At 40.3% G+C, this 15,323-nt stretch overlaps 1 protein-coding gene across 1 annotated transcript; it reads left to right on the forward strand.

Annotated features, from left to right (window-relative positions):
- Positions 1 to 2,148: 2,148 nt before the first annotated feature.
- Positions 2,149 to 14,040, forward strand: CCDC125 (coiled-coil domain containing 125; the record flags this gene model as incomplete). Its single annotated transcript, XM_079548542.1, has 11 exons — positions 2,149 to 2,416; positions 3,833 to 3,891; positions 4,731 to 4,817; positions 5,706 to 5,783; positions 6,527 to 6,612; positions 8,735 to 8,817; positions 9,438 to 9,553; positions 10,184 to 10,291; positions 11,427 to 11,598; positions 13,039 to 13,172; positions 13,708 to 14,040. 11 exons carry the CDS (start codon positions 2,149 to 2,151, stop codon positions 14,038 to 14,040), a joined length of 1,524 nt encoding a protein of 507 aa, XP_079404668.1.
- Between the last annotated feature and the right edge of the window lie 1,283 nt (positions 14,041 to 15,323).

Genomic DNA, 15,323 nt, shown 5'->3' on the forward strand with positions numbered 1-15,323 from the left:
TACCATGGGCAGGGTTGCCACTCAGCAGATCAGGCTGCTCAGGGCCCTATCCTTCCTGATCTTGAACACCTCCAGGGATGGAGGATCCACAACTCTGAGCAGCCTCTGCCAGGGCTTTACCACCTTCTGGGTGAAGAATTGGTTCCTATCATGTAACCTAAATTTTTCCTCTTTCAGTTTAGAGCCATTGCTTTTGTCCTATTACTATTAAACCATGTAAAAAACAATCCCCCTCCTGGAGCCTTCGTGCTAAACAAGCCCTATTTTCTCAAAATTTTTTCATTAGAGAGATGCTCCAGCACCTCTGATCGTGTGGTCCTGTTCTGGACCCACTCCATCAGCTCTACAACAATTCTTTCTGTGCTGTGGCCCCAGGCTTGGACACAGTGCTCTAGATGGGGCCTCACAAAAGCAGAGCAGAGAGGGACAATCCCTTCCTTTTCCCGGCTGCCACTTATCTGTTGATGCAGCCTAGGACCTTCTGGGCCTCAAAGGTACACTGCTGGCTCATGTCCATCTTTTTATCCACCAGGACCCCAAAATCCTCCTCTGCAGGGCTTCTTACAGTGAGTTCTTCTTCCAGTCTTTACCTCTGTCTGGGATCACTGTGATACAAATGCAATTCCTTGTGCTTAACCCTGTTGATTCATGTGGGCTCATTTCTGATCCTTCTGGATGGTGTCCCTCCCTTCCATCCCTTACACTATGTCAACTGCACCGGTCAGTTTAGTGAAATCATCAAACTTACTGAGGGTACGCTCAATCCTACTGTCAATGTCATTGATAAAGATGTTGGAAATACCAATCCCAAGATGGACCCCCAAGGGACACCACTTGTCACAGGCCTTCATCTAGACATAGATAGACATGTTCATACAACCCTGTGGCTCTGACTATCCAACCAATTATTTATCACCCAGTAATCCACACTTCACATTCCTGTCTCCAGTTTGAAGATAAGAAAGTGTTGTGTGATCACGACAAAAGCCCTGCACAAGTCCAGTTGCCTTTCCTTTGTCCACTGATTCTGTCAGGCTACCATAGAAGGCCACCAGACTGGTAAGGCAGGATCCGCCCTTGGTGAAGCCATGCTGGCTCTCTCAGATTACCTCCTACATGTGCTTCAGTGTAGCTTCCAGGAGGGTCTGTTCCCTGATCTCCCCCAGCACCGAGGCCACTACAGAATGCTGAGGTTCACAAGAAACTGGGATCTGATCCAAACTGGGATGGTTGTCCCATACCGTGTAGTGACATGGAGAACAATAACATTGGGGAGAGTTGGCTGAGGGGTTGCTGCTGCTTGGGAATTCTCTGGATGTCACTGGCTGGTGAGGAATTGCACTGTATGTCACATGTTCTGTATATTGTGGGTTTTTTAAATCATTATTATTAAACTATAGCTCAGTCCCCCACAGGCGCTACCTTTTTTTTTATTCCCCAGCACTATTCCTCCATCCCACAGTGGGTGGAGTGAGTGAACAGCTTTGTAATGCTTAGCTGCCTGCTGCGTTAGTAACAGCAGCAACTGCTGCATCTCTCCCTGGAATGGTTCAATAAATCACATTTGTAATTCTTACCTGATAAATTAAAATCAACTTCTCAGTAGTTTGTTATGGTTGCAAACTTGGAAAAAAAAAAAAAAATCTAAACGGCCAAGCTATAAGGCTTTGGAACAGCCTCCAAAGCAGCACGGGAGAGACGGAACTGACACTGGAAGCAAAACTAAGCGGCTAATGAAACCGCCCTCGGTCCCGCAGCGCCTCCGGGGCGGTGCAGGCGGCGAGCCCGCCCCGGAGCTGAGGGGAGGCCGTGCCTGCCGTGCCTGCCGTGCCCCGATCCGGTCGCCGAGCCTCGGAGGAGGAAGGGTGGCGAGGGAGCGGTGAGGGCGGCCGCCGGCTTCCCGCTGGAGAAGGGGTCTGACTGCCTCGATTGCAGACAGCACCTGGAGGCTGGACAGGTAGCTGAGAGCGGGCTCACGCGAAGAACTGCAGGTTTTTCGCTGAATGTTGCTTTGCCGCTTTAAGTAAGGAGCTCTGTTTGTTTTTTCTAGGTGGAAAAAACCTGGTGTTAGGGGAGGTGTTCACATGGCCAGAAAGTGACGTGCGCTCCACTGAAAAAGAAAAAAACAAAAAACAGGTAGAGGGTAAGATGGAGGAAGCAGAAGAGGATGACATGGCATGTGGAGACTTGGGGAATGGACTTGGGAGAAGACCTGGAGGTGTTTATGAAGGGGAAAAATTACAAAACTATTCACTCAGATCTAAGAAGGTGTCTGTGAAGGCTTACAACTCTCTCTCATCAATAAAGGGAGTGGAAGAAAATGATGCTTCCCCTCTTCCCTGTTCCAAAAGAAACAGTTTTCATGATGGATCATCCAAGAAGCCTCTTTCTAGTTTGTCTCGACTAAGTAGCTGTGGTAAGGCTAATTTGGAGTTCAGTGTTCATCAGGAGAAAAATTCCTGGCAAGACTGAGCATTGCCTGAAGCCTGAAGGCATCACCAAAATCAGATTCAACTGTTTGCCAAAACCCTCAGAAGCTGCAAAGAATTCCATGTGCATGTGCCTCACATGCTTCTTGGAGTCCAGTGCTTCTTAGGATTGCGGGCAAAGTCTTCAGGTCTTCTGTCAGTGCAGCTGGCATTGCCACAAGTGCAAGAAGTGCTCTGCCCGTTGGAGGCAGCCACATAGTCGCTGCATCTGGGTCTTCCTCTGCAAATACTAACAGAAAAATTGCCTTGCAGCCAGTCAGGCCATGGCCCTTCTTGGTCCTTGTTAATATTTGGTATTGACCTTGAAAGAGAAGTCCTGTGGTGGAGGACAATATAATTGTTCTCTAAATAAGTACATTGCATTGAATTGTTGGGGCTCCTCCTTTAAATGTGTGTTCCCAGAGTCCGCTTCTGAGGTTTAGGGCTAAATATTCAAACTCCTGTTTGCTGTTTAGCTGGAATTTGTAAGCTAGCGTTGTTTAAGGGTAAGAAGTTAGTTTTAGAATCTACACATCTCTGTTAATCCATGTTGGCATTGTGGTTTTACCTGAAGACAACACTACTGTGAATAAAATCAAATACAGGCAGGAATGTTCTTCGTATTTTAGCTTCTTTACCTTATATTTTTAGCTGTTATTTGTACTCTGTCTCAAGTATTTCCATGTAACTGCTTGTTTCTCTCCCTTACAATAAGTCTGAACTATCCTTAATATATACTAAGCCATGTAATTATTCTTTCTTGGTTTCAACAGTGTCAGTGAGAGGATGCTGCAACTGCAGTGTAATGCTGGTTGGTTTCACTGTCCACCACTGCTCTCTGTGATGCTGTCTTGGCTGTAGGTCATTCACACAGCAAACATGACTGAGTTCCACATGAACCCAGCTGATTTAGCAGGAGGCTGCACGTTAATATATTTCTCTAATACTTAACTGAAGAAAAAATGATGCCAACAGGAACTTCTTGTTTATGCAAATGTTGAAACTTGCTGGATTGCGTTGGGTAGAATTGATGAAAAGTTGCAATTTAAAATGAATCTAAAAAGTGAAATTATTTTTTGAGTCAAGGTGTTCTTTTTTTAAAAAAATTATTTTTAAATGGAAATTTAAAACTTAAAATTGCCTTTCATGACTGTCTTTTTTCCGATTTTGCTTCTTTAACTCTGAAATAATGTTTCTGTTTAGTGTTTGTGTACTTCTTAGGTTTGCTTATTAGCTCCAGAAGTTAGAAAAAAAAACAAAACAAACAAACAAAAAACTTAAGGATGAAAACTATCCCTGCATGTTCCCTGTTTTCAGGTTAAAGTAAGTTCTCGTGTTTTTACTGTCTCCTCTAAATCTTGCAGAATCCAGTAGTGAAGTGTCAAACGAAGAACTAAAGCAACAGCTTCGAGAAGCTCTAGAGGTTAGTAGTGCTACTATGAGCACTATCCTTAAAATCTGCATTTCAATTTAATGTGTCACAGCACATTATTATTATATAGTTATATAGTTATTTCAGCAGTATGTTCAGAATCTTGTATGAATGTGGGTTCTTGAAACTAGAGCACTACTTGGAAGTCTCATTACATTTTATGCCTCTGACTTTCCATGGAAAAAAAATATTCCATATTACACCTTGAAAATCGGAATAGTCTTGGGACTTTTAACCTGTGCTTTCATCAAAATAACAAGTAACCTTACTGATTTTCAATCAGACAAAAGCAACAAATTGGCACTGCTCACAAATGCAACTCCAGTAACATCTGCTGAAGCAACAGAACAGGAAGAACCACAGCAAAGTGTTTTGGGAGGCCAGAGCTGAACAGTCAAGACCTACCTAGTTGTGAAGGAAAGATAACTATTGAAAGCAGTGAATTTTCACCTATCTCTTGGAAAGAGAAAAAATGCTTCCTTCTGAAAGGGAGAATGCTACTCACTTCATGGAAGTGCTCTAGACCTGTGCTAGTATATGCAACGTTATTAGCAAGGCAGAACTACAGAATATAGTGGCTTATTTTGTTCTGTTTTCCAAATACACTGGAGGAAAACAGAATGGATAGTAACAAGTATTCTTTAATGATTGGGCACTAGCATGCACTGTTAACATTTCTTCATCACAAGCAAACTGTAAGTAGAGAAAGAATCGTAGAGGATAAAGATGAGATTTTTTTGAGGTGAACAGATTTACATTGCTGTTGTAGTCAAGTTTTTAAAGAGATTATATTGGCTTTTATTCAGTGTATCCACTTTATTTTGCTTTAGGAAATTGAAATGTTGAAAGTTGAGCTTGAAGCTGCTCAAAGAAAACTTGAAGGAAAAGATGAAGCCCTAAGAATTCTGCAAAGCATGGTAGGAGTTGTTCAGAGATCATTGGCTTACTTATGGGTAAAGGAAGGGAGCAGAATCTTTCTGCCACTCTTCCTTGTCAAGCCTCCTAAACCTTGTAGTCCTTCTAAGGCTGTAATTTAAATCGTTGAGTCTGCAAACTTATACAGACTCGGCTCTTACACTTAACTACTTTTTCTGCTTTTTTTTTTCAATTTGATTGCACATTATAAATATTTATTTCAAAGATAATATGTCCCTTTTCTAAATTCTGCAGGATATACTGTGAAAACACAGTTATTTAAGAAGACTTCACTCTTTTAGCAAATTCTCAGAATTTTATCTTTGAGGATCCTTGAAGGATCTAGGAAATGCTGCCTTTTTTTGCAGTTCTTCAAATTACTGATTTTTCCAGTGATGGAGATTCTGCTGCAAAGCTGAGATACTTTCAGCTAATTAGTTCCATCTAAGCATTAAACACTGCATCAGTCTTTCATGCATGGATTGTAATATTGTAATTTGCTATTACAGTGCATGATGTTGAAATTAACTGCCTACTTGCATAATCCATTTATAGTTCTGCAGTTTCTACCCTCAGACATTTGTAATAAGTCACATCTGGATTGAAGTATAAGTATGTTGTAACCGAGTTTTCTGAGAGTTGATATTGTGGAAAACTTGAAGATACGATCTTTTTTATAAATAATGCTGTATTTTTTTTCAGTAAAAGAAACTAGGTGATTGAAACACAAGTTTGTTACGCAACATAGCTATTTCATTTATTGAAATTAGAGTTGCTAGTGTCTAATTCTACACACCTCTGGTTAACCAAGAGCATGAGTCTTGCACTGATGTAAAACTGAACACTGGGCTCTACTTAAAGCATTTGATTGATCTGTGATTTTTCTGCAGGCAGTATTTAGTAAGGCCACTAGTCATACAAAAGCAATGCTTGAAAAAACTGAGGAAGAAAAGAGAACTTTAGAAAAGGTAAGAGTGCAGTTTTCTTTCATACCTGCACAAAATCACAGATGTTCATTGCTATTTATAAGGGTGGTCATACTGCTTATTTGAATCAATGCCAATCAATACCAAAGTCTATTCCTTTTTTTTTTTTTTTTTTCACCCTAAAGTGTTCTTATTCCTTTTTAGAAGGGAAATGTCATTCTGTCATTCTTTTCCCACTACACCGCATACTAAAACATTATACCTGAAAGATATTAGAATTCTGTAGTTTTAGTTATTTTCTGTTGTGAATTTCACAGTTGTTTATATTGAGTTCTTCTATTTCTTAGTTAGCCTGGAACTTCCAAAACAAGGCTAAGGAATGAATATCTAATGAGAAAAAGAGGAGTAGGAGGAAGAAGGTGTTGAGCTTTATTAAACTGAGTTTTTGTTTCTCTTATTACATATGTGTATATATGTATAATATTACATAGTATATATGTGCCCTTTCTACAGAATAGTAAGGAAAGAGGGAAATGTGACTGCATGGGTTTCCAGTTGCAATAAGCCACTGCAAGCATTATTGCATTCAGCAGGGTCTGGAACCCGCAGATTAGTAATGCACTAAATCATTGTTATCTGCTGCCAAATTTGTTTAAAACAACATAGATTGTCAATGTAGGACACCCCGATCTCTGTCAGTGCCAAATATAGCACCAGCAGTTCCATTTCTTCCCTTCCTTGTGAGGATTGTAATGAATTGCTGCTGCCTTCTTTTGCCTCTGCAGGAAATTAATATTTTGCAGTGGGAAATCGAATTTGATCAGGATAGATTTAAAAACATAGAAGACACATGGACAGAAAAATATGACAGGTATTTAATTTATGCTGCATTTCTTTATTCTTCTTTTCCTTTTTCTCCCTTTTTCAGTGCTTTCCTAATTTCCTTCCTGACTTGAGAAGATTAATCTAAATTTCATGCTTGTCAGATTTTTATTTTTCAATGAAAACTACTGCAATTAATAAGCCTCTAATTCTTTAGTTGGGTGGCTTTGCTAGTGAGTTTTCATTTTCGTTCTTATACTTTATTGTATTAGCCAGCAGGAGCCAGAGTGTCCTTATTTACTTTAAATGTAAATGAGGTGTGGAAAGTAATAGTATTTGCTTGCATGTGGAAATACCATTTTCAGGTTAATCATTGCTTTACTTCCTTGCATTGTAGATATGAGCCTAAGTACAGGTAAAACTGAATGCTTTTGGGAGAGGCTGATGAACTGGTTCTTTGTTTAATTAAGACTTATTCAGAGCGGAAAGAAGGTGTAGTGAGGCAGGCAGTAGAAGCCAAAGCACTACACTAATGATTCAGTTGCAAACATGGAAAGACACAAAGTCTCATTTATTTAAAGTATAACAGTATCTCTGGCATCTGTGCTTTAGAGTTACAATTATTTTAGTGGAGTTTCTTATTTAAAAGTTTCCAACTTTGAATCAATGAATATGCCAAAAAAACTTAGGAACTATTCATTTATAAGAAAGATTTGCTAAGATGTTGTATCTCTTTCATCTCTTAACTGAGTTAAAATGCCAAGAAATAACTTTTTAAAATCCGTTAGGAAGGTAGGAAGTGTTGGTAGCAACAAAACTACAGTTAATGGTTGGAAGCTAGAGGTGAAAGCTTCGGAAAGCCACAAGCTGTGGGCTAAAGACAGCTTTGCAAAAACATACTCCAATATCCAATACACTTGGATGAGAAGAATGTTTATTTCCCTTTCTTCATTCAAACAAAATATTTCAAATTATTATTTGGCTTTATAAAAAAAAAAAAAAAAGTTACGGGATGCTGCAATTATAGGCAGCTGAAGAGAGCGATACACCAAAAAAAGGTATTGCTTTAACACTTAGGAATTGAGATTGCCACTTTTCAATAAGGAAATATATAAAGAAAAACTATCATTCTACATGTCTCTGAGGTGCTCTCAGTTTGCTACTCTCAGAATAGTATCAAGATACAAGAAGTTTACTTTCTAAAATGAAGACACGAGCCATATTGTCATATGTCCAATTACAGTTTCCTCTTTTCAAGGAAGCGAAAGGTTGCTGAGCAAATGTTTCAGAGTTTTTTCAGTTACAATTTTTATAGAGTTTCTAATAGCAGTGCAGTGCTTAAACTTATCTCCTGTTAAACTCTAAAGCTAGGGGCACTGTGTACTTCCATATGAATTATTGTCTTATTACTATTTTTTCACACTCACTTAAGCACACATGGGCACATTTAAATTGATAGCATAAGGGAGTGGTTTTACTAAAAAGGCCAGCCTTTCCAGTATGTTATCTGGATTGCAAAAGAAACCTCCACATAAATGCAGAGATTCTTACTATTGCTCCCTGCACAGAGAGCTGCAGCTTGGATGACCAGGAGCAAACTTACAGAAGCTGGTGTTACGTGGTCTCATTTCTGTGCCCTGCAGGTTCAGTGCCCGTCAGACCAACCCTAGGCAGACCTGCTCCCACAGCGTACTGTGGTCACCAACCCCTGCATTATTCAGAATATTTGGTTGATCTCATCTGTTTGCCCAGAAGAGGAGTTCATTAGTCTTTAAAAGGAATCCCCCATTGAAAACTGCTAGCTATGTAAAAGGTCATTCCATCTTTATTTCAGAAGGCTAGTTATGAGCAGTTTCAGGATTTTTATTAGACCCTCAGTATCAGATTCAGATCTAGTAACACACCACTTATTATTGGTACAATTATTATTGTGGGAAAAAATCAGGAACTTTTGCATTAAAAAATTCACAAGTGAGGAAGCTGCTGATGTGTGCATAATATCAAATTAACACTCAACTTTTTTTCAGTTTTCTATCTTTTCAAATCTAATTTTAATTTCCAGGAATATTAGATACAATGTTTTAACAGGCTAACGTCTTTTTTCTTCCATTTGATTGCACATTTTCAATATTTATTTCAAAGATAATATGGCCCTTTTCTAACTTCTGCAGGATATACTGTGAAAACACAGCTCTTAAGGAAGCACTGAAACTGAGAACAGAAGAAGTTAAAACTCTTAAATCTGAAAATGCAAGTAAGATGCCAGCAGCTCTTCCTCTTAATGTATTGCTTTTCTGGAATAATTCATTAGCTATGAATGAAAGTTTCTGTCAGGACAAGTCTCTTTTTATTGGCAGCTGGTATTAGTGTATATTCAGCAACCCACTTTAAATGAACTGGTAGTATTTGTTATTCTAGTCGCATTGTCACTTGAAAAGTGAAGAAAACAAAAAAAGCTGACAGGGCAAGTCAATGAAGAAATAGAGCTCACCTCTAGGGGACTCTGGGTGTAGAAGGGAACAAGCTTCTGCATTCTATTAATGTTCTGTAGGAAGGGAGCAGCAGGCCAAGCAAGGCACAGGATGTCTGTGCTACCATTAAAATCAGCACTAGAGGCATACTCTGTAAATCTCTGGCATCCAAAGGCATCTCTGTAAATGGATCATCACATCTAGGAAAACACAAGGAAAAGCAACTGGGATCTGAGTTTCCAAATCTACATAGTCTCATATTATCATACCTGATACTTATGCTATAGAACTGGTTTTTGGTTCTTTTTTTTTTTTTTTTTTTTTTTTTCTGGCTGTAGTTGAACTCAGAAATTAAGAAATTAGAAGAACAAACTTTAAATTATTGTCCTCATTTATTTCATAGTCTTGAATCAGCAGCGCTTAGAATTTCTTGTAATGCTTGATGTGAACAAACAGAAGATTGTTCAGGAGAACATGTCCATGAATAAAAGAGACATCACAGATATTACAGGTCTTGAAGTAAGTATGAAGTCTGATTTTTGAAGTTGCTGATGACCTTGTGTCCCACCTTGTCATCTGGAAATCCATATTCCAAATCGTATATCTTTGTGATATAAAAGCAGGCTGTATAATGTGATGCATTTACTAATGTTTCTGGAAGTGCTCAGTCTGGCAAGATCACAGTATAAGGCTTCATTTCTTTCTTCAGCTTCAGAGTAAAAGTTAGAGGGGAGCAATGCCTGCAGGGGTATGTTTGCATGCAGAATCACTGAAAATGCAGTTGTGGCTCTTCCTATGTTGTACAAGCACACTACTTCTACTGCCTTGATTTTCTTGAGTATTTCCATGTAAGTAACTGCTGAGTAGAAAACTTAAAGCCTTCGTGGTGCCGAATTCAGATTAGTTAATTGGCATAATTAGTATCACAAAAGTACTGTGTTAGGATTAGATGTGAAATTAGTGCTGAAAAATAGACATCACGTGTGTCATTGTTAGTGAAAAAAACTGATGTCCAAATCTTTGTAGCCAAATTTTCCTAACTCCTACACTCCCTCTGCAGCTTCAGGATGTTTTTGCTAGTCACTTGGCATCTCTTGGATTGCATTCCATATGCAGATATATAACTGCTGGTTTGTTTTGGATTTTAAGCTGGCAGTTCTTGGAGCCTGCACCTGCAATTCTTCTGTGGGGCAGCCTTGTCCCTGTGCTAAAATGGCAGCTGTCACTCGGAAGCAAATTCTTCATCTCAAGCAAGAGGTAATGCTGTTTGATTTAGGTATGAGCAAGGAGTGAAGGCAAGAGAACAAATTTGTACAAAAACAAGTAAAGCCTTAAACACTCTCCCATGGCTTACACAAATTGGTGTGTTTGACAACAAGAATGCATCTCAGAAATAATGTTTGCTTGTGGTGTCCTAATTGTTGCTGATGTAAAAATGTTTTGCTAGTAAAAAAAAAAAAAATCTTTCTTGTTTTACTTCATTCTACTTACATTTTTTATTATGAAAATATGGACACTCAAAATGCATACACTCTGTAAATATTACAGTATTTACAATGTGAGTATGAATTGTCACTGAAGAAGAAATTGCTCCTTTTCCCCTCTTTCCTGGCACGGTTTTCCATCCCTTTCCATCCCTCCTTTGTGCTGGCATTAGCATTGAGCTGACCTTGCAAAAAATGATGTATTTACATCACACTTAATACAACAAAATGTTTTCAAGCTCATGAAGTCTCTAATTTAGTAAATATATAATTTTAGATAGAAAATTTTTTTCTTTTCATTAGTGTTTTAGCCTGCAAATGTGGTAACCTTTCTCACAGTCCTAATGCAGAAGTCCCACTGACATACTGATTTTGAAAATAGGTGGAATAGAATAAAACAGGTTCACTTCCATCTGAAAGGGCCTTCCAAAGATTTGAGTCCAACTGTCACTATTTTGGGGCTGACCACAATTAAAATTCATCAATAAAAACATTATCTTAGACCTCACAGACAGGCATAAGGCAGCAACTACCTCTATAGAACTTTCACATCTCTTCTGTATCAGGGTTATGATACCTGATAGAAGTACTGTTCTTTTGCTGGCTGGCAGCATAGCCAGTGCAGTGGATAGGTGGTGTTAGCTGCAGGCACAAAAAAGGATTTAAATACATGCTTCAAAATACATTTCTTTATGTAGCAAGAAAGCCACTGTTCTGTTTCTACTTCCCTAATTGAAATCAATCCATTTGACAGGCACAGGGCTGCCTTAGGAACTGCTGTGGTGACTTGGTAACATGAAAGTGCTGAACTGTGCTAATGGCTTCAATTTGTCTCAATTTAAATTTTAAACCTGCTATTGCTTCCAAATTGCTTAACATACTGTAAATTTTCTCTTAATTAAAACCAGATTGAACTTCTGATGAAGAGTAAAGATGAAGCTTATATAATGGCAGACGCCTTCAGAATCGCATTTGAGCAGCAGTTAATGCACAGGAAGGACCAAGCCCTGAGGCTCGCAGAAGTGATAAAGATTAAAAAGGAAACAAAATTTATAAACTGGAGGCGACTGAAAGAGGATGGTAACTGTATCTGTAATGGTGGACTAGAAAAAAAGTCAGCTGATGGGCATGGACAGATATTTTTATTGCATCAGATGTGTGTTTGTGGTCTAATGGCTGACAGATTTCTGAAGAGTTCAGAAAAAAGGAACAAATTTATGTCAAAACCATACATACCATAAGAAATGCAGGTGGTAGTTCACAAACTCCTACCAGAAGTTTCTTATGTAGAATGTACATGTATAAGAGGCTTGTTACACTAGTCATTATATAAAGATGACCATGATGACCATAGGACACTGATGATACTAATCCTGCTTTTAGTGTAGCCCTTTTTTAGAATAAATAATCTGTTATCCAGATTAACAATAACATTGCAGATATTAAAGATGTTAGAAAAACAGCACAAAAAACCTAGCATTTGGAAAGGTTAGCTTGGCCATTTAAGATGCTATCATCCATTTTGTTTTTATTTTTCAATGAAGCCTGTATCAGGAAGGATAAAGGCAAAAACACGTACTGAGCTTTTACTGGAATACTACTTTTTTTCTGTGTTTTTTGTTTTTTGTTTTGTGTTTTTTTTTAAAGTACTTCCATTTTTCATTATTTGTGTTGGCATTACTATTTATTATTATTATTATCAATAATAATAATAATAATTTATTTTTCTACTACTACTTAGCATGGTCATCTACAATCCCTCTGGAAAAGAGAAAGACTTTTTGTTATCCTTTTCTTGGTTGAGAAAAAAAATAATGAGAATTGTTTACGTGCTTATGTCATGGTCAAAACCATAGCAGAAGTGAGAAATAGAATGTACTTCAAAATGTGTTTCTGCTAGCCATTGATCTGCATGTGTCAGGCATGGATCTGTGGATCCTCTGGTTTCCTTGGACACCTCCAGGAAATAATATTAAAACAGGATATATCTCCAATATCTGTTTCCCGTTTATCAGTATCACTGTTTCTTTCACAGAATCATAGTATCAACAGAATAGTTTGGGTTGGAAGTGCTGCCTAGGGCCCTGTCCAGCCTAGTGCTGAGTGCCTTGTGTATTCTAAGCTCTGTGTTTTGATACAAGCGTTTCATCATTTTGATGTATTTTAAACATTTGATAAATCCTACGAACTGAACATATCAGGCTACCAGATGCTTAAAAACACATTGCCATGAATTGTTATTTAGCTAGAGGCAAGATATATTTTTCAATAGCAAAAATAAATAATTTTTATTTTCAATTTGCTGTTATATCTGATGAAAGGTCTAGGTAGCTTTTAAGTGATGGCAAGAGTGGTGCTGCATATTAATAACCTTCCCTAAGATGTACAGTAGAAGCTGTAGCCTGCAGTGCCCTTCTAGAGGAAATTGTTCAGAGTTCAGTCAGATGCACATTCATTTTATCCAAAACCAGTTTTTCTCTGAAGTATTTCCACCATTCTCATACCTTCTGTTGTTCATAGGGTCTGTCAAGCTACAAGGGAACAAGAACAATCTGGGACAGAAATTATCAGGCCTGCTCTCCTCAGATGCTGACAGCAGGAAAGTTGAAGAACTAGACAACCCTCATGAAATCCTGAAGATGTTAATAGATTTGGTTAGTATTACTTCTTGAACTAGATTCTGGGAGAACAAACTGAACTACAGAGTTTTTGTTAATAATAAAACGAGGTAAAAACAAGACAAGGAATCTTGCATGGATACACGTTTGCCTGTACCTGTGAAAACACAGCTTCCTATGCCAGCATCACTATTGCTGTTAAGAGGTCTGGACTGACAGGTTACTGTCATTTTTGGTTGCTGTCAAACTCTGGGTTTGCCGACATGCCTAAGGATCCTTGACATCATTCTGACATTGTTTTTCTGATCTTTTCATATGCTGGATGTGGTGATCCTCATGAGTCCCTTCCAATGCAAGATACTCTATCATTTACATTTACATGGAACGTTTGGATTTTGTATTTTGTGTTGAGGGACATGTTTTAATGAGTACTATTGGTGATAGGTGGATGGTTGGACTGGATGATCTTGAAGGTCTTTTTCAACCCTGGCGATTCTGTGATTCTGTGATACATGGACTCCCTTGCTCTCAGCTCACGGCTTCTTTCTTCTCTTTCTGTGGCCAACTGCAGGTAAATGACAAAGAGGAGGCTCTGGCTCACCAGAGGAAGGTCAGCTACATGCTAGCTCGTGCAATGGAGCTGAAGGAGGCAGCACAGCTGACGCAAGGCCAGCCTCCCACTGGGCACGGAGGCAAAGCCGAGCAGCCCTGTGGGCCAGCAGCACTGGGACCGGCGTCGTGCTGCGACCTGGCTTCTCCAAGCAGCCTTTCCTGCAGTGGAAACGGGTTCCAGAACTCAGTTAGACAGCTTCAAAAATCACACTCCTGGCCCTGTGAGGCTGCACCTCACAAGGAAAGGGATCTGTGTGGGAAAGCATGCGAAACTGTGGTGATCTCGATCTAAGTGTCAGCCGGAATAAATTATTTTTTCAAGGAAAAAAAAAAAAAAAAAGATTTTGTGGACACGTCTGCATGCTCCCCCGCTCACACGACCGACTGCGGAGGAGCCCCGATGTGGGAGGCGGGCGGCTCTGCGCGCGCGTCACCGTACTGTCGTCCTGCGCACGTGCAGAGTCGGCGTGTTCCCGCCCTCGCGGGGGCTGCCACTGCGCATGTGCCGCAGGACGCGCAGGGAATCGGGGTGACGTCCCGGAGCCGGGCGGGGTTTGGGCTACTCGTGAGGTGAGCGCCGGAGGAGGGGCGGTTATCTTTGCTGCTGTGCCGGGACGGTGAAGAGGGAGGAGGAGGTGGTGGTGGTGGTGGTAGTGGACGGTCGCCCTGCCGGGGAGCGGCCCGGGGAGGAGGACAGCTGCGGGATTCACGCACGGCGCTGTTCTGAGGCCTTCCGCCGTGAGCTGCACTCTGTGAGGCAGCCCCGCTTCCTCCCGACCCGAGGCGGCCGTCTGAGTTGGGCCTCGCGCGGCGCTGCGGCTCTGGGTGCCTTGGGGCGGCGTGCCTCAGGGGCTCATCTCCGTAACGGCCGTGGAAGTGCTGCACACGGTCGTTCTGGAACGAAGCGAAAACCACGTGGTGAATGTACAGCTTAGGGCAGACGCGGTGCTCGTAGCGATTTGCAGACATTGACGATCTTTTTACTTCTTCTTTTCAGTTGGCATCGCTGTCGGATGCAGAGTTTAAAGGACGTGCTTGCGCTGCTCAAGTTAAGTAAGATGTGCTGGATGAACTGGAGCGTATGGGTAGCCCTGTCTGTATTCGGATACAGACTGCAGTGGCAGAAAGCTGTTTCTTGGTATGCCCTGAAGAAATGACTTGTGCACAGGAAAGGATTCAGTTGGCTGCCAGAACCAGATGCTGTTAGTGTCTGATGCTGTACTGCTTAGTTTGTCCAATACGAATGTCTGATCATTAATAATGCAGATCAGAGAAGATGAGAAAGTTAAGATATCACTGGTCTCTGTTGTCTGAGAAGTTCTTTCAGACCTGATCAAATAGTCATGTTCCTGTGGCTTGTTTCCCAAGGCTGAGCATTACAAGCTGATACTTCCACTAGTGGTGGCACTGTGTGCAGTTTGTCTGTTCAGGTGAGCAAGGGGGGGGTTGGACTAGACCTTTAAAGGTTCCTGTCAACTCAAGCAGTTCTGTGATATTTTTGGAATGGGTTCTTCAGCCATTGGGCCTGTTTTTGTTGGTACTGGTGATGTTCTGGAGCGGTGCTGATAGTCATTA

Source organism: Tetrao urogallus (genome assembly GCF_951394365.1).
Source record: "Tetrao urogallus genome assembly, chromosome: Z".
NCBI classification, from domain to species: domain Eukaryota; kingdom Metazoa; phylum Chordata; class Aves; order Galliformes; family Phasianidae; genus Tetrao; species Tetrao urogallus.